This window comes from Anabrus simplex, chromosome 1 (assembly GCF_040414725.1).
Source record: "Anabrus simplex isolate iqAnaSimp1 chromosome 1, ASM4041472v1, whole genome shotgun sequence".
NCBI classification, from domain to species: Eukaryota; Metazoa; Arthropoda; class Insecta; order Orthoptera; family Tettigoniidae; genus Anabrus; species Anabrus simplex.
In genome coordinates, this window is record NC_090265.1 from 884,173,988 (window position 1) to 884,199,060 (window position 25,073).

The 25,073-nt window shown below is 41.5% G+C and overlaps 1 protein-coding gene across 1 annotated transcript in view; it reads left to right on the plus strand.

Moving 5' to 3' along the window:
- Positions 1-23,845, plus strand: part of LOC136874399 (trypsin-1) — a 99,094-nt gene extending 75,249 nt beyond the window's left edge. Inside the window, exons 3-7 of the mRNA XM_067148035.2 lie at positions 8,226-8,395; positions 13,370-13,592; positions 15,836-16,003; positions 19,249-19,449; positions 23,480-23,845. Coding sequence (XP_067004136.2) covers positions 8,226-8,395; positions 13,370-13,592; positions 15,836-16,003; positions 19,249-19,449; positions 23,480-23,610 — 893 coding nt within the window. The 3' untranslated portion in view covers positions 23,611-23,845. The remainder of the gene's footprint in view (positions 1-8,225; positions 8,396-13,369; positions 13,593-15,835; positions 16,004-19,248; positions 19,450-23,479) is intronic.
- The last annotated feature ends 1,228 nt before the right edge of the window (positions 23,846-25,073 follow it).

Consider the following 25,073-nt stretch of genomic DNA (forward strand, 5'->3'; position numbering starts at 1 on the left):
CAAGGGCCTTGCGGGGGTGATGGGAAGATTGGAAAGGATAGGCAAGGAAGAGGGAAGGAAGCGGCCGTGGCTTTAAGTTAGGTACCATCCCGGCATTTGCCTGGAGAAGAAGTGGGAAATCACGGAAAACCACTTCCAGGATGGCTGAGGTGGGAATCGAACCCACCTCTACTCAGTTGACCTCCCGAGGCTGAGTGGACCCCCTTACAGGCCGCGTACCACTTTTCAAATTTCGTGGCAGAGCCAGGAATCGAACCTGGGCCTCCGGGGGTGGCAGCTAACACTAACTACTACACCACAGAGGCGGACATTATTATTATTATTATTATTATTATTATTATTATTATTATTATTGTTATTACATTTTACAATCCAACATATGAAATATCAGTAGCACTAAACACTATGGCACATACATCTACAGATTATTGAGGCCCTTGGCCTACCTTTTTTTTTTAATATTTGCTTTACGTCGCACCGACAGATATGTTTTACGGTGACGATGGGATGGGAAAGGCCTAGGAATTGGAAGGAAGCGGCCGTGGCCTTAATTAAGGTACAGCCCCGGCATTTTCCTGGTATGAAAATGGGAAACCACGGAAAACCATCTTCAGGGCTGCCGACAGTGGGGCTCGAACCCACTATCTCCCGATTACTGGATACTGGCCGCACTTAAGCGACTGCAGCTATTGAGCTCGGTCTTGGCCTACCTAGGTGGTAATTGAAGTAAATGTGAAACTTCCTTTAGTTATTTGTTTTACGTGTGTTTTCTCAAAAAAAATTCTGGCAAGAAATCATTTGGAATTCCTAACGAGGAACTGTGTTGTAGATTTATGAGAGGAGAGGTACAAAATATGCCACAGACACTTCCTTTCTCCTCACAAATTGGTGGTAGGTGCTTTTACACCTAGTCTTTTATGGCACAATTTTCTTGGCGGATCCAAAAATGGTTGAATAATATGAAGGAAACAAAAATTAAGGAGAATTTATGAACCTGCATCCAATTTCAAGACGACACAAGACCTACAGAAGGCCATCGACCGAGTTTCTAGGGTAACCCCTTACGAAGTTCCTCTCCGCCACCATCGGTCGTGTTTTATTTGACGCCCGGCACTATTGCCGAAAATCGAAATTTCCATTGAAGCCTACTACCGCGGAACACAGACATATGAAATCCGTCCCTTTCTTCCTGATACTGGAGACGTCTCTTCAACAGGGCTCTTCACAGGAATGTATTGAAACGGAATTACATGAATTCCTTATTCCCGTTCCGTTTCCTAATAAATGCAGAGTTCTTCTGGAAATATGACTGCCGGGCTGCGTGGCTCAGACGGTTGAGGCGCTGGCCTTCTGACCCCAACTTGGCAGGTTCGATCCTGGCTCAGTTCGGTGGTATTTGAGGGTGCTCGAATATTTCAGCCTCGTGTCAGTAGATTTACTGGCACGTAAAAGAACTCCTGCGGGACTAAATTCCAGCACCTCGGCGTCTCCGAAAAACCGTAAAAAGTAATTAGTGGGACGTAAAGCAAATAACATTATGGAAATATGACTTGAGGCCTTTGTCGTACTGTAGGTACGACATCGTAACTGGTGTAAAACCTTCAATTATTATGTTTAATGTATTTTAATTATATTTTATTAAATGCTAAATTATCTTTTATTAAATATTAAACATGACTAATACATGGTTTCCCTGTAATTACGTATTATAAAATTTGTGTAACCTCAAATACATTTTATGTATAAGTTTAACCTCAAAATCTATATGGTCGAAAGCGGTAGACAACTCTATAATGTTCGTATATTAGATTTATTGTACTATAATTTGGTATATATGCAGGGTTGTGGAAACTTACTGTAAGGTTTATTATCCAGATACATGTAGAGACATTAGGAATGTTGGAGAAATTTCTATGTGTATTGGTAAACAGTAAACGAAAGTTCGAGCTGGATCCATTACTGGAGTACTCCATTCGACCAGCTGGTCGATCGATGCTTCGAGTGTGTTCTATTGAGTGATGTAAGAACCCTTCCAGAAATCGATAATTCTAGACAGTTGATCGAACAGTATATATATCGAGCTGTCTTTCAGTGAGGCAGTCAGTGTTGACTCGGAGTCAGGTTGGGCCCGAAGGCAAGTGATGGACTGCGAGTGACCGTTGGGCTCCGAGGTGGAGTCGGTGAGTTCAAGAGAGTGGATGTTACAGTCCGCGAGTCAGTGTTGTTGATATCTATACTTGTCAGAATCGACTTCAGGGCACTCCGCTATTAAGTGTTGTAGTGTCACTTACTAGTGTGCATATACCGAGCTCGATAGCTGCAGTCGCTTAAGTGCGGCCAGTATCCAGTATTCGGGAGATAGTAGGTTCGAACCCCACTGTCGGCAGCCCTGAAAATGGTTTTCCGTGGTTTCCCATTTTCACACCAGGCAAATGCTGGGGCTGTACCTTAATTAAGGGCACGGCCGCTTCCTTCCCACTCCTAGCCCTTCCCTATCCCATCGTCGCCATAAGACCTATCTGTGTGTTGTGACTTACAGTGACAATAAAGTAATTTATATAAGGAAGTGAACGTGTTCTCGTGTGATATTTTCGTCAAATAAAATCGCATTTGAGAACGATATCTTCTCCATATGGATCCGCACGTGGTTTGAGTCTGTTCCATACAATTGTGGAACATCAGTTCGAAGATAGGTATCATTATATATTCCTGGAAGTATCTCACATTCACTTTCACATCTTTACAACCTTGCATATCATCAGCTTACCCACATAACTGAACCCTATGATTTACATAAATACACTTTGGAAACTGTTCCCCCACTATCGGACAAAATTGCTGTACCCCTTGGCATTGACGTCACGGTATGTAATCGCTCTAATCACTCGAATGTGACCAATACCCGTCCGTGCACCCTAGATGGTCTATGGAAAGGTCGCAGCGAGGAGTGGAACAAAATTCCCACACATGTGCTCCATCGGAGTTTACTTCAAGGGAAATTTAGATTTTGGGTGATAGTCCACAGTGCTGCGGATCCAATAAAACTGATGGTGGCGGCGAGGTATGTCGAAAAGTGAGTACCATTGAAAATCGGTCGGATGTAAGCTAAACAAACAACTCTGCCATGGAAGGAGATCTCTCAGCAAAGAGATAAACTTATAGAACACTTGGCTAATATTTTATAATAGATCTTACGAACCCCAACGTTGGCATCCTGATTGTTTCCCCATTAATCAAATGCCGGGTCTGTACATTAATTAAGACCACGGCGGCTACCTTTCCAATCCAGATTTGCCTTAAATCTACCTGTGTTAATACGACCAAAAGGGGTGCTTTAATAAGATACAGATAAACGAGTTCACCGCCGAGAAAAAAATTCTCATATGTATTCATTACTCCAAGTTATATTAAGATGAAATGTACTCAAAAGGTTAGTGCCTCAATTTGAGACATCTCAATCTCTGTGCGAGTGTGCTACTGTGACCATGAAGCAGTAATAAGAAACAGATTATGATGTCACCAGATGTTACAGCAGTTTAAGCAAGTGCACTTTGTAAGCAGACTCATGGCAGATTGATAAGCTGTCGCTGCCTTCCCCTCTATGGTCGCCTTTATTGCCTAATCTGTCTTTTTCTTCAGCCGCCCCGCTCTGTGAGTGTCTTTTTTTCTTCGGAGCGTTTTCCTTCTCTATCTTTTTTACATGCCTTTACCTGGCTTTCGTCATTAAGTCTGTACCTGCGAGCTAAAACCAACGTAAGTCACATTTTATGAAACTTAGAGCCATATAAACCTAATTCCACTCTCATTTTATTTTTATGGCAATAAAATAATAATTAACCACTTTAAGTATAAATTGTATTAATGGAAGTGTTCAGTGATGAAAATAACACAAAATTTATCAAGAATATTGATGAACATTTATTGCCTAAGTCACAATACAGCAAAAATTCTCTACAAGTGACTTTTCTCCTCTCGCCTGCAAAATGACTAAAATGTGACACGTTGGTTTAGCTCTCAGGTACAGATCTGTCTGTACATGCATTTAGTTTCTCTCTTCTTTAACATCAATAATAATAATAATAATAATAATAATAATAATAATAATAATAATAATAATAATAATAATAATAATAACAATGCTGATAAGTTGAAGGCATTGGGGAGACTGTAAACAATCTCGATGTTACAACTGAGGTACTGAGCCTTAGAGGTTGTCCCAAGATGTTTTCTGGCTATTATTTTACGGCTTTAAGCCAACCCTCCTCCTTTCAGGAAGTTGGAATCCCACAGGAAATCGTTCAAGATCGACTCCAGTTCAAAAAAGTCAGTCAACATCCATCGGTTTGCTGAGAAGATGAATACCAGGACGAATAAATCATGGACTGAGGAACGGAGGAAAATGTTCAGTGCCCAGATGTGGAGAGTTTGGAAGAAGAAAGAATCAACATCAGCTAAATAACGCTGTAATAATAATAATAATAATAATAATAATAATAATAATAATAATAATAATAATAATAATAATAATAATAATAATAATAATAATAATAATAATAGTAATAATAATTTTTGTGTCACGTAGCTGTCAGCTTGCATTCGGAAGATATTGAGTTCGAACCCCACTGTCGACAGATCTGTACATTCTGCACCTGAGAGCTAAACCAATGTAATGAACCCTTGAACTTACCGTTCCATCGTTGGTCGTCTCCCTTGCCTACTTCGGTAGAGCAATGCCGACTCGGATCTTGGGGTCGTTACGGGTTTCCTTCTGTTACTTCTTTGACCAATCGACAGGGTTCAGAGGAGAGCATAACTACTCGAAATGAGGAGCAAAAATGTGCTTACTAAAATTTTATTCAATGTAATTACGATAATTAGTCTCACTAAATAGGCAAGAAAAATCAATTAAATTTGTCACAACATGTTATAATGCAGTTAGAATGCATAACGTAAGTGGAAAAGTATCTTGAAATTGTTTATATTATTGTCCTCCAAAGAATGAAAACGCAACGTAAAATTTGTGGACAGCAAAACCAGAAAAAGAGAAAAATTGGGCAGCATTGATGCAAACGATAACTGAGAGTTAATCCACACGATCTGTGGAAAATCTGACCTTCATCAAGTAGAATTCCAGATTTACATTTAATTAAGGTTATCCACCAGTCGAATATCTTATCGGATATTGGAACATCCCGCGAATGGATCCTTAATCGAACCAAATTGTTTATCAGTAGCTTTGGTTAGAATGCGAAATATTACTTGAAAGCACGGTGTTCTTTACAAATTAACAGCAATTGTCACAATCAAAAATAAAATTCCACCATGCATTGTCATCTCGTGACACCCTTGAGTTACAGAGGAATCCCGATGCTAAAACATTCATCACCCCAAACAGATGTTCAGAAGGAACCAACAAGCCTTGATCCGATCTGATCTTACGTTACATCATTCTGAAGGAACAAAACTGCGAAATGCAGAAAAGCATTAATTCATTATACGTTTAGAAGAAACTCCAAACACTGACCGTTAAAGAAAAGTGATAAATCACTTGAAAATATTCTTACTGAACCAACTTTCAGGTTATGAAACAGTTATGTCGTTAAATTCGTTAAAATACAAGTCCACAGTATAAAACCAACATGAAATATTTCCAATTATCTATAACCACGACTACAAGTATAAACATATCTACCTACACCTGTCCCCTTAAACCAAGCTACAAGAGATCAGTAGATCAACGTCTCACCTAAATGTTGTGAATAATGTAAAATAAAATAAAATATCAGCTGACGAATCGAAACCGCATTCGTAGTGTAAATCCTACAAAAAATTAACTAAGTGTCAATACACTGCACTAGCATAATATACCGTACACCGAACAACAAATCTTAAATTAAAGAAAAAGAAACAAATAGAAACGAAAGTTCATCGAACTTGAACGCACGCGGCTAAGTAGTATAGTAGTATTAGCCAGGTTTTTACGTGAGACAACCCTTACATTCATGCCGCTACTGATGCAACACTATTATGGGAGCACTTTCTGGTTAGTAAGGATTATGCCGAAACATGGCCTAAATATTACCTGCTAATATCTTCTACACTGCTATCAACTACCGCAAACACTGACATCGTTCAAGTAGATTTGCAAAAATGCCTAACCTGTGTCTTGGTTATGTACAGACGGCGTCCTAATCCTGTCATTGAGTCAACGTTACAGTGTTTACTCAACCTTAACGATAATTATAATACACGCGGCATCCTAAATCTATCATTGAGCCAACGTTATGGCATCTGCACATCACTCATACTGCCAGGCGAAATCGAAACTTTAACACGATGTCCGGATATTTAAATCTGATCCCCGTTGAAACTGTAACATATGAAGTGCAATTCGCGACAGAAATTAACTCGAATCTGGAAATATTACTGTGTGTATTTCCTACGATAAAGCGTGAAATCGAAATTAAACAACAGGTTCTCCCTTACAGATTATCAAAATAACATTGCCCGCAGAACTCCAGAAAGCTATCTGTGACTTTGTTGTCTTCCTACGCAGTTCATGAATCCAACAAATAATTCCTATGATATTCCCAACTACCAGGATGGATTTTGTAAATGCAATGTTCCAGTATCTAAGTTGCCTTCACTCTCCATTACCACTTTGTAAAATATTTATCTCTCAAGCCAACTGCCTTTTGAGATTCCCCAGTCTATCGCACCCACTTTAATTTTAGAACCCTTCTTTTTGATATCACTCGACGTAGGTTCACCTTCTCGGACAACTGAATGATGGCTGACTGTCTTGGTGGTAGAGGACGTATTTATGCATTCTTTAGAGACGCGTTACGTTGCATGATATACTATTGTTCAGTCGTTACATTTGATGACCGCTGGATCGATTTCTTTGACACTCGCCCGAGAGATTTCGCCTATTTTTCCAATCAAAATGGTGTTGTTCGCTGATTTCTCCTGCTTCTTTAACGAGAGTAATTAATTAATTAATTTCGTGAACGATGGTTCCCGCGCATTTTGACCATATGTCCTTGACACGTGTATTCCACTCTACCAGGATGTATGCTGACCTCTCTCCGAGCATAATTGAATACATTTCCACCCTGTGAGGTTAGCTCCATCGAATGTTTCGTAACATTCTTAATTACGGATTTCCTCGTTAATGACAGTGCCGAAATCTCTCACAATGAGAATTATTAGCCAGAATTTCATTATTAATTTCCCGAGGTCTTCCGAAATGTTCCGACCTCGTTCGATGATTTGGGGGATCGCTTCCCGCCGTGAGTTGACAAGCCACGGATCACAAGGTGAGCTTGCAATAAAAATATGGATGCGCGTTTTTTCTCCATCTCGCAATTGTCATTTAAGCAATGTAGAATTATGGGCTCAGTAAGTCACAATTTAGTCATTTTACAGGAGAGAGAAAAAAATGTCATTTGTAGAATATTTTTACTGCATTATGATTTAGGCAATAAATGTTCATCGTTATTCTTCATAAATTTCCTATTGTGTTGATTAGTGAACACATTCGTTCATATAATTTACACTTAAAATTGTTAATTATTATTTTATTGCCATAAAAATAAAATGACACTGGACTTTTTTTATATGGCTCTAAATTTCATAAAATGCGACTTACATTGATTTGGCTCTCAGGTACAGAAATATGAAAACCATACTGGTAGACCATTGGAGAAAATTAGTTTATTTCAAGTTTAGTCATTTATGAAATTATAGGAAAATTAAAAGGAGCACTATGACATGTTAGTAAGGGAAGAGACAGCAATAGGAGGAAACAAGGATAAACAAGAACACACGAGAAGGTCTTCATACACTGTCGCCTTCAAATAGATTGGCCCTTGCCCCATCAATCCCAGTTCTTCTACGTCCATTTCTTCTTAGCACCTGACGAGCTTGTTTCTGCTTCTCAGATTCATCAGGGGAGCAAGCACCAATCCTCTTTGAGGTTCCAACTTGGCAGATCTTCAGTCTTGCCGAGGGAAGTGTGGGAGAAGAAGAAAGCTTGATAAAAGGCAGGAAAAGGGATGAGACATAAGATGGCCGTGATAGGCTAGAAACACGGGACAAACACAAAAGAAGAACACATGACAACCGTATTTCACATTTCCTCTTCCTCTCACAATTCGTTGTTTACTATCTTCTCATCGTTCAACATTGCTTAACATTACTGAAACCTCGTTTTTTCTTTCCAGGTTTGAGGTTTAGGAGGAGTGGCGGTTACCCGAAGTTCCCAGTCCCTGGTGTTGTCCCCTCACTGAGCTGCGGAACGAGGGAGATTACGTTCGAGCCTCGTCGAAGCGGAACACCATACCCGAAGATTGTTGGTGGCACTGCTGGGCCTTATGGGGCCTACCCGTGGCAGGTAGTGTAGATATACAGTGTACACTGAGCTCGGAATTGACTGAGAAAAACTCACTTGGACCAAAAAAGCATAAATAATATAGGCATTTATTTATTTATTTATTTATTTATTTATTTATTTATTTATTTATTTATTTATTTATTTATTTATTTGTCTTTGAAAGTACACAGGCAAAAAGCTCAATATAGTACCTTCTTAAAACACCAATACATTATGTAAGTAAAGAAAATACAAAATAAAAGTAATGAAAATAAAGACGAGGTAAAAGAATAAAAGGAAGAATAATATATATACAGGGAAAATAAAGATCTAAATTACACCGGGGATATTTTAATAGTATGGAAATACAGGAATTAAAACACAGATATAACTAAAGTACTCAGTAATTACAATAATAAATACCTTAAGGAGCACCGATTATACACTGACTGACTGACAGAGCAAATGCAACACCAAGAAGGAGTGGTCAGAACTTTATGCCAATTGCAGGGTAGACTGACGTCACTGAGGTATGCTCATGATGTGAAATGCGCCGCTGTGCTGCGCACGTAGCGAACGATAAATGGGACACGGCGTTGGCGAATGGCCCACTTCGTACCGTGATTTCTCAGCCGACAGTCATTGTAGAACGTGTTGTCGTGTGCCACAGGACACGTGTATAGCTAAGAATGCCAGGCCGCCGTCAACGGAGGCATTTCCAGCAGACAGACGACTTTACGAGGGGTATGGTGATCGGGCTGAGAAGGGCAGGTTGGTCGCTTCGTCAAATCGCAGCCGATACCCATAGGGATGTGTCCACGGTGCAGCGCCTGTGGCGAAGATGGTTGGCGCAGGGACATGTGGCACGTGCGAGGGGTCCAGGCGCAGCCCGAGTGACGTCAGCACGCGAGGATCGGCGCATCCGCCGCCAAGCGGTGGCAGCCCCGCACGCCACGTCAACCGCCATTCTTCAGCATGTGCAAGACACCCTGGCTGTTCCAATATCGACCAGAACAATTTCCCGTCGTTTGGTTGAAGGAGGCCTGCACTCCCGGCGTCCGCTCAGAAGACTACCATTGACTCCACAGCATAGACGTGCACGCCTGGCATGGTGCCGGGCTAGAGCGACTTGGATGAGGGAATGGCGGAACGTCGTGTTCTCCTATGAGTCACACTTCTGTTCTGTCAGTGATAGTCACCGCAGACGAGTGTGGCGTCGGCGTGGAGAAAGGTCAAATCCGGCAGTAACTGTGGAGCGCCCTACCGCTAGACAACGCGGCATCATGGTTTGGGGCGCTATTGCGTATGATTCCACGTCTCCTCTAGTGCGTATTCAAGGCACGTTAAATGTCCACCGCTACGTGCAGCATGTGCTGCGGCCGGTGGCACTCCCGTACCTTCAGGGGCTGCCCAATGCTCTGTTTCAGCAGGATAATGCCCGCCCACACACTGCTCGCATCTCCCAACAGGCTCTACGAGGTGTACAGATGCTTCCGTGGCCAGCGTACTCTCCGGATCTCTCACCAATCGAACACGTGTGGGATCTCATTGGACGCCGTTTGCAAACTCTGCCCCAGCCTCGTACGGACGACCAACTGTGGCAAATGGTTGACAGAGAATGGAGAACCATCCCTCAGGACACCATCCGCACTCTTATTGACTCTGTACCTCGACGTGTTTCTGCGTGCATCGCCGCTCGCGGTGGTCCTACATCCTACTGAGTCGATGCCGTGCGCATTGTGTAACCTGCATATCGGTTTGAAATAAACATCAATTATTCGTCCGTGCCGTCTCTGTTTTTTCCCCAACTTTCATCCCTTTCGAACCACTCCTTCTTGGTGTTGCATTTGCTCTGTCAGTCAGTGTAAAAAGAAAATAATGTAACATTTTAATTTATAAATTAGAAACGCACTCCCTCAGTACTTAACGCTTCGTCCAAGTAGGGAGGGGAACGTTTAGTGTTTAAACCACCGGCAGAACAGAGCTTTCCTAATAGTTCAGTTTTCTTCAGATGTGTGAACCTCCTTCCTATTCATCGTAGCGTTATTATATTTATAATATTGTAGAAACTTAGATCAAAAACGAGCAAACATCCAGTTAGGGTTTTTGCCTTCGGTTCAGAGGGCCTTGGGCTCAATTCCCAGCTGGGTGGGGATTTTAGTTGTCTATAGTTAATTCCTCTGGCTCTCCATTTGCATACAACACACCACGCTACCAGCCATCACAGAGACACTCAATAATGAATACAGTCATCCACGTGGAACTGACATCAGGAAGGGTACTGGGCCCAAACCACCCTGACACCTCAAATATCGACCACAATAAATTGATAAAAGTCAAGGAGAATAAGAAGAAGACGACGATGAAGAAGTATAGCTTCTTGCATTAATTATGCGCTTTTAACGCAGGGTTATAAATCTGAGATTCGCCCCAGCTGTATACGAGAAGGGAGTGCGTCTCTACGGTTGCGCAGTAGGGATGAACCATACTGTTAGTGGCTAGAACTTATCATTCCCTAATTACTACAATTAATTATTGCAGGTGTTTGACCTAGGAAGTAGTACAATAAGTGATCAATGGTTGACGGCGCAGTCATAGGACACCAGGAGATTATCCGCTCCTTGACTAAGGGAGGAATGTTATTATTTTTGCATTTTATAGGCTTCAGACACCTTGGTCTACAGCCTAGTGTACATATTATTATTATTATTATTATTATTATTATTATTATTATTATTATTATTATTATTATTATTATTATTATTGTGTGAATGGTTAGCGAAGTGGCTTTAAATTCCAGAGGACCGTTAGATTCCCGGTCGATTCGGGGATTTTAATCGTGCCTAGTTAATTCCTGTAGCTCGGGGGCTGAGTGTTTTGTTTGTCTTAATACAAGTTTACATACAACTTGCGAACTTGTGAATGCATCAGGAAGGGAATCTGGCCGTAAAACATACATTCCATACAATGTGCCAAACCCAGGTAATTTGGAAAAAAGACCCGGAAGATTTATTATTATTATTATTATTATTATTATTATTATTATTATTATTATTATTATTATTATTATTATTAACGCTGTGAGAAGTAACGAGTGAATTATGGACTTAACTATGTTATAATATCGTTGAAATTGAATCGGTTATTCGAGAAACCATACATGTCCATTTTCAAACAAAATGGGTTTAATACTATATGTACTACTTCAATCTTTCAGAGAGAAAGCTTACAGTACATGTTCGCCTCATTATAAGGGTTTTTACTCGGACCTTGAAAAATTTCTCCTGGCGTACTGTTAATAGGCAGGACATATCTGAGGAACTTGAATAAGAGGCATGACAAGACATTCTCTTAGCGTTATTTTTAACACGGAGGATGTCCCTGAGTAACTACAATAAGTGATATTGTTAAGACGGACAATGTTGGAAAATGCTAATTTTGACTTTACTGTTGTTGTATGAAAGGAAATTTAAAGATGAAACTTAATTACATAGTTGGTATGTGATATGTAGTGAGCTTAAATTTTGGTAAGCATTGAAAACTCCATTTTGTTATGTTTTTGCTAGCAAGAGTTTACTTATTTCAGAAATCACACATGTCCAGTAACATTCAGTCCCCATATAACTCTTATTTGAAAACTTATTTTTTCATAAGTGATCAGAATTATTGAATTGTACCTGATAAATAATTGGTATAAAAGCAAAGCCGCCTCCGTACAGGTCATGAAGGCCTTTGGAGGAGTGGAAGGTAAAGGCTTCTACCATTGTTAACCTCGGTACGTGATGGGGTAGAGTGGTTAGCTCTACGCCCGGCCGCCTTTGCCTCCAGGAATTAACCTGGTACTCATTTTTCGTGTAGGCTGAGTGAACCTCAGGGCCATATGCACCTCCGGAAGTGCAAATCTCGTTTCTTAAATTTTACGACTTCCTGACGGGGATTTGAACCCACGTCCTTCCGGGCGAACCAAGCACGCCTTTATCGCCTCGGCCAGGCAGTCCCTATTGGTATAAAAACCAGGCACAAATTCCAAACATTAGAAATTGTAGGCAGTTTTTTCCTCTTTTCTCAAAACTAGTATTAATGGACACGCATGCTTTCTCAAATCATCATCATCATCATCATCATCATCATCATCATCTGTTTACCCTCCAGGTTCGGTTTTTACCTCGGACTCAGCGAGAGATCCCACCTCTACCGCCTCAAGGGCAGTGTCCTGGAGCTTCAGACTCTTGGTCGGGGGATACAACTGGGGATAATGACCAGTACCTCGTCCAGGCGGCCTCACCTGCTATGCTGAACAGGGGCCTTGCGGGGGATGGGGAAGATTGGAAGGGATAGACAAGGAAGAGGGAAGGAAGCGGCCGTGGCCTTAAGTTAGATGCCGGGCTGAGTGGCTCAGACGGTTAAGGCGCTGGCCTTCTAACCCCAACTTGGCAGGTTCGATCCTGGCTCAGTCCGGTGGTATTTGAAGGTGCTCAAATACGACAGCCCCGTGTCGGGAGATTTACTGGCACGTAAAAGAACTCCTGCGGGACTAAATTCCGGCACCTCGGCGTCTCCGAAGACCTTAAAAAGTAGTTAGTGGGACGTAAAACAAATAACATTATTATTATTACTTAAGTTAGGTACCATCCCGGCATTTGCCTGGAGGAGAAGTGGGAAACCACGGAAAACCACTTCCAGGATGGTTGAGGTGGGAATCGAACCCACCTCTACTCAGTTGACCTCCCGAGGCTGAGTGAACCCCGTTCCAGCCCTCGTACCACTTTTCAAATTTCGTGGCAGAGCTGGGAATCGAACCCGGACCTCCGGGGGTGGCAGCTAATCACGCTAACCACTACACCACAGAGGCGGCCGCTTTCTCAAATAACATATTTAATTAGTTGTCGAATATCCATTGTGATATCTTCATATTTGTATTGAAGTGTGAAGTCTGGCGGCAAAGTGTTCTTCAGTGAAAACAAGTATACAGAGTTTTTGGTCTGAATTTTGCAGGTGGAGATAGAGATCTGGCAACTGACAGACCGCCAGTGGCAACACCACTGTGGAGGAGCCGTCCTCTCGGACCGGCTGGTGGTGACAGCAGCGCACTGCCTGCAGGATGTGGAGCCGTCCAGACTTAGGGTGGTGGTGGGCGACTACAAGCTGGGGGAGCGTGACAAGCATGAACAGTCTTTTAGAGTGGAGCGAGTTCTGGTGCACCCGAACTTCAGGAGGAGTAAGTTACAGCATAGGAAGGGAAATTTTTGAGCAAGGAAGCAAGGTTGTAATTTCGTATCTGTTTACATTGTGTTCATATCCACGCTAGTTCCTGTTTTAATGCAATATGAATCATTACTTCATTTATTGATTGTCCAGGAAAAGTCTTGATCCATTTCTGGTTAGATACGGTGTTTTATGGATAAGAATAAATTGGTTACGTTCAATGACCTGTCTCAGTCTCATCTTTGGGTTTGACAGTATGAGAGTGACGGTGATATGGGCAACGCAAGTAATGCCTTCTTTATTCGATAAATCCCTGTAATAAATAGAATGAAAGAGTTGCCCATAGAGTGCCGGCCCCGTGGTGTACGGATAGCGTGCCAGTCTCTTACCTGTAGGCCCCAGGTTCGATTCCCGGCCAGGTCAGGAACTTTTACCTAGATCTGAGGGTTGGTTCGATCCACTCAACCTATGTGATTACAATTAACGATCTATCTGACGGTAAGATGGCCGGCCCGGTCTAGAAAGCCAAGAATAATAGCCGAGAGGATTCATACGACACCTCATAATCTGCAGGCCTTCGGGCTGAGCAGCGGTCACTTGGTAGGCCATGGCCCTTCGGAGCTGCTGCGCCATGGAGTTTCATTTAGTTTTTCCCATAGAGTCGTATGGTGAGTGCATTTCAGTAGGATTGGTTGACTGATATGTATTACACCTTCTCTCACAGTGAAGAAAGCAATGGGAACTATGTCGCTCTTCTTTTATCTAGTACGCCTGTTTAGTGACTCCTAGGAAGTCTATGACAGCCGATGGAGGAGCTTTAGGGGACCCAACAAGCCTACAGGCTGAAGACTCAGTGTACATTGGCCGGGACTTGAATGATGACCGCTTTGACGAAAAGATTGTGATTTTTTTCACTCAGCTTACATTCCCCAGGAATATATTGAGTTGCTTACTAACAATGATGTCGCTCAAATTTAGTAGTCCAATACTCTCCATTAATAGTCCTATTTTCCATTTTTATTTCTGTATTTCATGTTGTCTCGATCAACTAATAATGAATGACTTCCATAAGCAGGCAGTATTTCATGCCAGACTGCATACAGCGCCGATCATATGTGCCTTCTCCTGCCATGGCCTACAAAATGACCAGATTTACCACCCATTACATTATCAACAGACGGACGTGGCGTAACAGGCTTTTTCCCCGCAAATATTGATGGAAGGGGAAGAGCTGGACGGCACCGTGACATAGTCACTAACTTCATCAATGTGGTCACAGGTCTGATCTCTACTGTGTATACGGGATTTCTGAAATTAAATGCCACGTCCCTTGTAGGGAATAGATTAAAATGAAAAGGGGATCACTTCCAGTCAACTATGTGCTACCATTTTATTTCAAAGAATCTATATCCTGGATGATACAACAACATATCCTAACAATGCTCCTAGACGTTCAGAGAGCACATGTCACAGTCCTCCCCACCCTGGTCGACCTCCAGTGGGATGACCAGCTGCACTGGACGTGTAATATGATGTCCGTCAGTCGTGCGGAGTATCAGCGTCCTGATGTAGCCGTCTCGTCCTTGTCGTAACTCTTGGATGAGTACTTTCTCCCACATATGACGGCGGTGTGAGTCGTTTTGTAGAAGAACTACATCTCCCACTTGTAAGGGAACTGATCTTCCATGTGTCTGCCGGACATGATGACAGTTTCTCAATTCTAAGAGATATTCTTTGGTCCATCTCTTCATAAGATCGTTTGTTGCCTGTTGTTTAAGTCTGAATTGTCGTTTTAAGACTTTGTGCAGAAGTGGTTCAGATCCAATAGGGATATAAGTCAACCGTCTTTCGAGGTTTAGGAAGTGAGCAGGAGTTAAACTGGTAGGGCCTTCATCCTGGAGTAATGGACGTGAATTTATTGCGGCCTCCATACTGGCAAGAATGATTGTGTTAAGTGTTTCATGGTCCACTTGTCTACGTCCTAAGACCTTTCTAATACACCGCTTAACTGTGCCAATCATACGCTCCCACCATCCCTGTTGTTCGGATTCCACGTATAACTGTAGGTCTCGTCACGATCACGATATAAACAGTCACGCACAAGCTTGCTTGCTTTGTGAATTAATGAACTCTAGTATAAGTGAAAGCATGATTTACCCTGTTGTGTACATTGGTTACTAATTTAAACTAACCGGACTTGCTCTTGACGTGGTAATTGCTAAAGCTGTATTTTAATCCATTTTTTGCCTTTTACAGTGGGTCCTTACAGCAACGACATAGGCCTTCTTAAGCTGAAATCTGCAGGCGACAAGGGAATCACCTTCAACTCGCACGTGCGTGCAATCTGTCTCCCGAGTCCATCAGCAGTAGCTAAAGAAGCTGCCGGCTCATGGTGTACTGTCACCGGTTGGGGAGCGCAGGAAGGTAACTTCAGCTTTCTCTCACTTTCCGGCTTATTCTATATACCGCTCCGTAGAAGTGTCGCAGTTTGGAATTTGAAATATAATAAAGTTTTTTTTTTGCTAGTTGCTTTACGTCGCACCGACGCGGATAGGTCTTATGGTGACGATGGGACAGGGAAGGGCTAGGAGTGGGAAGGAAGCGGCCGAGGCCTTAATTAAGGTACAGCCCCAGCATTTGCCTGGCGTGAAAATGGGAAACCACGGAAAACCATCCTCAGGGCTGCCGACAGTGGGGTTCGAACCTACTATCTCCTGAATACTGGATACTGGCCGCACTTAAGCGACTGCAGCTATCAAGCTCGGTAATATAATAAAGAGGGCATCAGTAGAAAACTAGTAGACTCCCAGCAACGTTGATAAATGGAAACTTCAGTAATGCTTTGTAGTCAGATATAATCGAATTAGAAACCATATATTGAAATTTGACAATAGGAAGAATACATTTTTAATGTTATAGTCTGCACTGAAAAATCAACCTTAGATTAGAAACCATATTTTGAGATAAATAGATGAAATCCATGACCCGACCGGATACCTAACCCGGAACCCTCTGAACCGAAGGCTGTGACGCTGAATATTTATACCCGGAAAAGACTTTCTTTAGTTTATCCCAGGTATTCCAGGGGCCGTAGAGCCATCCGGACCCTTTGTGGGTTTTGTCCCTGAGGTTACGTGATATATCATTCGAAAATTTCAATCCAGGATCGACTGGGATTCGAAATTTGGCAATTCGCCTGAAAAGACAGCAGCTACGCCACTGCGCGAATTACGCTCCCACTTATTATAGACCACAAGTATGGTAATTTACACGTTTTTAAGATGGCCAAGACCAGCAGAAATCCAACTTATTCAACAGGTGACTTGAACATTTCAAGGCGTTATTCGTTTTCAAGTATGAGTTAGAAGGTTAGTTTGGATTATCCGATCATTTCAATTCTTTGTGTTGCAAAGCTGAACGAGCTGCCTGGTATTGCATTAGGCTACCGGTCGTCTTGAGTGTTGAATGGGTTGCCTATCTCACACCTGCACAGATGAATAATAATTATTAAAAAGTCGCGTACCGTATCTTTTGTCAGCAAGCTTTGAAATGTAATTTGAACACGCTGCATCTCATTAACCTAGGTAGCTGAAGCAATGGAGAGAGGTATGCTAATAGAATGTGATTTGAATTAAAGATACAGAAGAAACTATAGAACCCAGTGTTTTGAATTCTCAATTGGCATTACAAAGAATTTCTACGCACTTTAGTGAATTAAGAAACTCCAAACAACTCATCTTCACGGGTTGACCTTAATCGTATTGATCTGGCTGTAAAGAAGGTTTCTCTCACTTTCTGGCTTCTTTTATATACTGATGTGTAGAATTGCTACAGCTTGGAATCTGAAATATTATAAAGAGGCCATCAGTAGGAAACTATTAGAAACCCAGAAACGTTAAGTGAATAGAATAAAATGTTCCTCAGTCGTTCTAGTGAGTTCATACACTAGGTCAAAACGTTCTACTGAATCGAAATAAAGCTTTGGCGAATGAAACTTAATGCCCGTAAACCTGAAAATGTCTTTCAAGTGTCTTTCCATTTAGACTGGGTTGAATTCTCAGTTCTACGACGAATTTAAGTTGGCTAGAGGGACTCGAAACGAGGCACACTCACCTCAGGTGACACAATTAAGGAGGGAATCGGTTGAAAACTCATGATCAGCCGTCTTTAGAGAGGTACTCCATGGATTGTAAATGAAATCAAGAGTGAATTACGGGATGCTGCTTAATATGCAAAACACACACACTGGTATACAAGAAATATTATTAGAGAGACTTCACACAATAAGTACAGTGGAATGATGAACAGAATACACCATCTATCCACTGGCAGTTCGCTTAGTCAAGCAGCCCGTCTCCTTACTTCCACGTCTTCCCTGCCCAAAACTTGCAACAGTATTTCAACACTACTATGTTGCCGGAAATCACTCAGAACAAATCGCGCTGCTTTCCTTTGGATATTTTCCAGTTTTCGTATCAAGTAATCTTGGTGAGGATCTCATACACTAGAACCATAGTCTAATTGGAGTCTTACCAGTAGGGCCGATGACCTCGATGTTAAGCCCCTTTAAACAACAAGCATCATCAGTCTTACCAGTTACTGATGCGCCCTATCCTTTAAAAGATTACTACAACTCCTGTATACCGTCATAACCATATGAAGAGATCTGTAACCCGTTAATGTGATTACCGAGATGAACACCTTTCCTTATGTTAACACCTAAGTACTTGCATGAGTTAATGACATCCTATCAACACAGTAATTAAAACTGAAATGACTTATCGTGTCTGTGAAACTTACAACCTGACTTCTCGCCCCGTTGCTTGCTGTCCATCTCACAGCTTTGTCGAGATATTTTTGCAGTCACTCACAGTACTGTAACTTACTTATTACACTATAACATCATAATCATTGAGGTTTTTAAATGCTGAAAACATTTCCTTTCAGACAAAGTAGTGGACCCCATTCTACGAAAAACGTAAAATTAAGCAATTTCCTCAATTGTGCCAAAACTTGAAGGGCTAAAGGGCCGGGAGAGGTTTTAAATTGTGACTCTTGGATAGCTCTATCAAACTAAAAAAAATAAATCCGAAAATCACTTCGTGCCTAAATGCAGTTTTGGAAAAACAGCCTATAATCATTTATTTCTTTACTCTTTTTCTTTTTAATTCAAATCCTAACCAAATTAACGTGTTTACATAATTATTTCTCTAATGCGTTATCCTTTTCAGTACCCTCAGTCTTTGATTTTTTTTAAATGTGCACACTGAATGTATTTATATGGGCTTAAGTGAAACTCTTCATTGACTCACATTAGCGTTCGTAGTGTGCTTAAGTAAAACAATGCGTTGACTCACATTAGCGCTCGTAGTGGTAGAACAAGGCAAACTGCTAATCTAGTGGACCGGATAACGATGATTAAGAAAAGGATCGTACATTTTAGGAATAAATAAAGAATGTATTCTCATTTTTTATTGTGTTTTATTTAACCAAAAATTCGTATATCATATTCCTAGGATGTTTTCAACATTAAGTTGCTTGTCTGAAGGACTAGAACTGTGGATTTTTAAATTATTTATCACTGTGTCCTACCCTCTAACCCTCATATACCTGGTTGACGTTGTTTCCGACATGCATAACATTCTTATGGCAATGGTTTTTCTTTCCAGCCTCCGACCCTGACAGTCTCTCTGCGGAGCTCCGCGCTGCTGCAGTGCCTCTTCTGGACTTGGAGACGTGTCGCGACAATTCGGTGTACGGTGGTCGACACCAGTCCATCCTCGATAGCATGCTGTGTGCCGGTCTGCTGGAGGGCGGAGTGGACGCGTGTGGAGGAGATTCAGGGGGCCCACTCGCCTGTGAGGTCGACGGTAAGTGACATCTTCTGTGGACAATACAATAGTTGCTAAAGTTACATTTAATCTTTAACCACTGACTTTGGTCGATACGAATGTGTGGCTGCAAGCATAATGCAAAAACGAGGATATTACATTTTTTTATTCCCCAAATCTTGAACAAACTAGAAATTGAAATAAAAAGTTTATATATGGGACCAAGACACACTATAATTTAAAGATGAGAACACTAAAATATCATAGGTATTTATACAAGTGGAGGCACATGCTTCCCCTAGTGCCCCGTCACTGCATTGATCTACATGGGAGGCTTGCAGTGGTGTCTCAATGGCACACTAGCGCTCCCTAAAATGTTATAGTGCTTCATAAACAGCATCTGATAGAATTATTTAATCTTCACATTTTGTTTACCTGTGCAATGTCTTTCATACTTATTTGTGAACGGCTGATGATGACCAAGAATACTGGTCGAAACTGGTACCAATTATAATAAGTGGGAATGTAAAACTTACATTTCTTATTTTAATAGTATTGAAAGGTTGAACCATCATATATCTTCTTTCAACTTAATAGGAACGAGAGTTGCCAGGGAATTACTAACAAGACGGCTCGCAACTCCTTCCCCGCCCACCTCCTTATCGTACCAGGAAAACAGCCGTTACCTCCACTTCACTGCCCTTACAGTTAACCTTCAAGAAAGGGTAGAAAGAAAATCTTTCCCTTTGTAATCTGTAGAAAGTTCCAGTAATGACAGGTTCCGGTAGTGATAATTCACCGTACACAATGTCACTTTAACAGAAGAGGTTTCTTTACGATTTAACGTTCAAATTGAAAGTTAGGGAATACGCAAAATTACATGGTAATAGGGCAGCAGGAAAACAATACCTACTTGTGTCTTCTAAGAGTGACTGTATTGCATTATCTAACGGTAATTGCCCTATTTCTGTACATTTCTGTTTGAAAATACCGTGATATTATATTTTTCCTGAAACTTTCATCAACATATCAGGGTGCTTCTTATTGTCCGAAAAATATGGCACCGGTAGTTAAGCTCTCAGATTTTTTTACAAGTCGCTTTACGTCGCACCGACACAGATAGGTCTCATGGGGACGATGGGAAGGGAAACCGTTAGGAGTGGGAAGGAAGCGGTCGTGGCCTTAATTGAGGGACAGCTCCCCCATTTGCCTGGTGTGAAGAATGAGAAACCACGGAAAAACACCTTCAGGGCTGCTGACAGTGGGGTTCGAACCCACTATCTCCCGGATACTGGATCTGGCTGCACTTAAGCGACTGCAGCTATCGAGCTCGGTAGTGAAGTTCTAGGAAATATCTCAACAGTCTAAGTTTGTCTAATTATTAAAGATAATTCCAACAAGAACTTACGAGATTTTTAGGATTAGAATATCCTATGTGAAATTTATTCATGAGCGAAAGCAGGGTTATCTCTATAATCGCTCGACCATTGAGCCAGTACAGGTGTGAGTAAGTCTTAAGTTACTCAGATAGTTTATAAGTCACACAGCGAATTTTTAATACTCTGGTTATACGTTCTATTTTTCATATGCACAGCTTCTCAGCGCCTGGTTTTCCTCACAAGTTTATCCTAGTGTATTATAAAACTTAATACTACAAGTATTTGGATTTCTAAACGTTTCGAGGTATTTCAGTTTCTGGATAGTGCTGTTCATCGGTCACCAGTTAGCTCTCCAAAAATGTCTTATCAGCATCATTTTAGTTTTCCACATTCTTGGGTGTACTTCCCATCTCCATTTCAACTGCTGGGTCTGTGACACATTTAATCTTCGTTTAGGCTCACAGCTCGAAGTTTCTTATTATATCATGAAGTGACACCTGTAAATATAAATCTGTCTGTCAGGTCATCAGCCCAGAGGCTGGTTGGATCCTCAAATAGTACCACCAAAGGTTATGCGGTTATAAGGAAACCGCAAAAACCAATGGCAGCACCAAAATGAGACGTACTAGGCAAAACGAGGAGTCAGGTAGTCTGCCATTGCTTTCCTCACTGGGTCAGAAAGTGCTATTGCAGCACGACTGACCCTATGAGCAACACCTTTCATAACACTCAGATGCACTAGTCGTGCTCTGAATGTCAGTACTCAGCACCACCCATACCCCAGCAGCTTCCATATTGTCACAACCATGGATGAGACTGGGACTTCGGTGGAAGCTACACTTTACTCTGGCCTGTGCCAAGAGATGGATACAAAAAAAATAATAAATTGTATCTTAATACATTTTTATAACATTTTGGTATTTGGAATACCTTTAGTGTTTTGTATCATACTGTTATATCATTAATTAGTAAAATAAATTAATTCTCTCTAAACAGTTACTGGTCATCTTTCACTGGGGCAGAAGGATATTCGATTCAATTCAGTTCAGTTTATTTCAGTTCAGTTCAAATAATTACATTCAAGTCAATTCATTCATTTCCTACCCAAGTGTATTTTGATTGTTATAGCACTGAAGCTTCCATTCACCCCATACTTGCAGTAGTGATTTGGTAACCCTTGTAAAATGTACCTGTCGATAGTAAGATTTATTATTTATTCCTAACTTACATTTGTGGCGACCGGGCGAGTTGGCTGTGCAGTTTGGAGCGCGCAGCTGTGAGCTTGCATCTGGGAGATAGTGGGTTCGAACCCCACTGTCGGCAGCCCTGAAGGTGGTTTTCCGTGGTTTCTCATTTTCACACCAGGCAAATGCTGGGGCTATACCTTAATTAAGGCCATGGCCGCTTCCTTCCCATTCCTAGGCCTTTCCTAATCCATCGTCGCCATAAGACCTATCTGTGTCGGTGCGACGTAAAGAAAATAGCAAAGAAAGTCGCATTTGTGGCGAAGTTAGGGCTCACGGCTTTCTCAACTACTTTAAATGTAAACATAAAAGTAAGATATAGTAATTCTACAAAAAAAAAAAAAAATACTACAGACAGATACGCTAAGATCATGTTAAAAATCAAGTTAATAATAATAATAATAATAATAATAATAATATACATACATTCTTGTATTAAAATGCACTAATCACGTAGGGCATTAGTTTCCTAACTCTAGAACCTTCTTTCTTTCTTAATCTGTTTACCCTCCAGGGTTGGCTTTTCCCTCGGACTCAGCGAGGGATCCCACATCTACCGCCTCAAGGGCAGTATCCTGGAGCTTCATACTCTGGAACGGGGATACATCTGAGGAGGATGATCAGTACCTCGCCCAGGTGGCCTCACCTGCTATGCTGAACAGGGGCCTTGTGGGTGGATGGGAAGATTGGAAGGGATAGACAAGGAAGAGGGAAGGAAGCGGCCGTGGCCTTAAGTTAGGTACCATCCCGGTATTTGCCTGTAGGAGAAGTGGGAAAACACGGAAAACCACTTCGAGGATGGCTGAGGTGGGAATCGAACTTACCTCTACTCAGTTGACCTCCTGAGGCTGAGTGGACCCCGTTCCAGGCCTCGTACCACTTTTAAAATTTCGTGGCAGAGCCGGGAATCGAACCCGGACCTCCGGGGGTGGCAGCTAATCACACTAACCACTACACCACAGAGGTGGACAACTCTAGAACCTATGGTATATATTGTGGTGTATATTGTTTGTTTTTAAATATTGTTAGAATCATCATTATTACCCTCTGTCATCTAGTTACACACAAAATGTTGTCAGTATGTTATCATATACTCCCCTTTTTCACAGCAGATTGTTTGTTAAATGCTGCTCTCCCCCATTATAATCATCATCGACGTTGTCATATCATCATCTTATTGATTTGTAACAAAAGACAATGTAACTTTTAGCACAGAATGTCGTTAAGTGTAAGGGAGGGCCAAGAGCCTTAACTTCTCCACTTATAAATAAATAAATAAATAAATAAATAAATAAATAAATAAATAAATAAATAAATAAATAAATAAATAAATAAACAATGACTGAAGTGCATAATAGATAAAAGGAAACCCATTCACACAACATACACACGATGACTCACACAACCCAGTTGTGTATTTATATTGTGATATTGTACTTGTTTCAGGGAGGTACGTCCTAACAGGGGTGGTGTCGTGGGGTGACGGATGTGCTAAGAAGGATCGACCTGGAGTGTACACCAGAGTTTCACACTACGTTGAGTGGATAGAGGCTTCCATGAAGAAACTAGGTTTATAGCATTTATAGTGAACTGTGGTATATTTTACCAATTGCCTTCTAAGCAAAACTATTGTATATAGTTCTTCTTTGAGAAGATCATTAGTGATCGAAGTGTAAATAGTGTAAGTGTTCTATGATATTGTAAATATTATTTATAAGAGGCACGAGTTCAAAATCTATGCTGTCAGAATATTTATTCAGGTTTGAACGAAAATCTTGTGAATGTACATGAACTTATCCTAGTGTATTATAAAAGCTTAATATCATAAGTATTTGGATTTCTATTTCTTTCTATCTTGTGTGAAATATTTGCTATAGTCTAACATTATTTAGGTTCTACCCTCATATTAATGACGAACCCCATGGTCGGCAGCCCTGAAGATGGTTTTCAGTGGTACCATAATTAAGACCACGGCCACGGCTGCTTTCTTCCCACTCCTAGCCCTTTCCTATCCCATCGTCAACATGAAACCTATCTGTGTCGGTGCGACGTAAAACAAGTTGTATGATATATTAACATGCCCTTCACATCTCCAATTCAACTGCTGGGCATGTAACACATCCTTCATCTTCGTTTCGGTTCCCTGGTCAACATTTCTTATTACATCATGAAGTGACCTGTAAATATAAATAAATTGGATTTATTTTTGTAAAATATTTTGTTAGTTGGAATATCTGTAGTGTTTTGTATTATAAACCATAACGTTACGTGCCAGCCCCGTGGTAGCTCCTTTCGGTACTTCCAGGAAGGGGCGACTGACTCACACGACCTGGGATCTCCCAGCTGGCTTGTAGGGTGGGGTCGGCCTTCCCGTGTATTGTTGTCGTCGGCCGACTTACCTGTGAATTTCTTGGAGATTCAACGGGAATGTTCTGCTTCTAGTGACATCGTGAATTTTCTAGCTCAAGTCACCCGAGCTATAAAAAGGGAGGCTAGCAGCGGGCAGTCAGTAAGTATTGGACTCTGAATCAGTTCTGGACTTGGAGTGACAGTTGGACTCCGAGGTGGGGTCGGTGTGAGACTCGATGTGTTGGAGTTCGGTGACTGGGCTGAAGGCGACAGAGGTGTTGGCTACCGCTGGTGTCCCACCGAGGTCTGAACTAGGAGCTCTTGTGGTGGTGTCGGAGAGACCAGTGAGTTGGTGTAGACTAAAGAACGGAAGACTGTAATGTGTGTGAACTGAGGCTCAGCGAGGGTAGCCACTGTCGCGAGCGTGAAGGTAAATGGACTTATGTTAATGTTTGCTGTTGTGAGTATCGTCCTGCTGATGAATACTGTTGAGTTGTTTAGTTGTTCACTGCATGTAACTCTGTGAATTACTGAACTATCTGTGGAGCCGAACCAACGAACATTCATCGTGTGTTGTGTAGCCAGTGGCACTGTGTTCAAATCCAGCGGCCCACACACAGCTGCTTTATGAGGTGACTGGACTTGGGAAAGTGAAAGTAAGGAATAAATGTCCGCAGTCCCCAGGTACAGT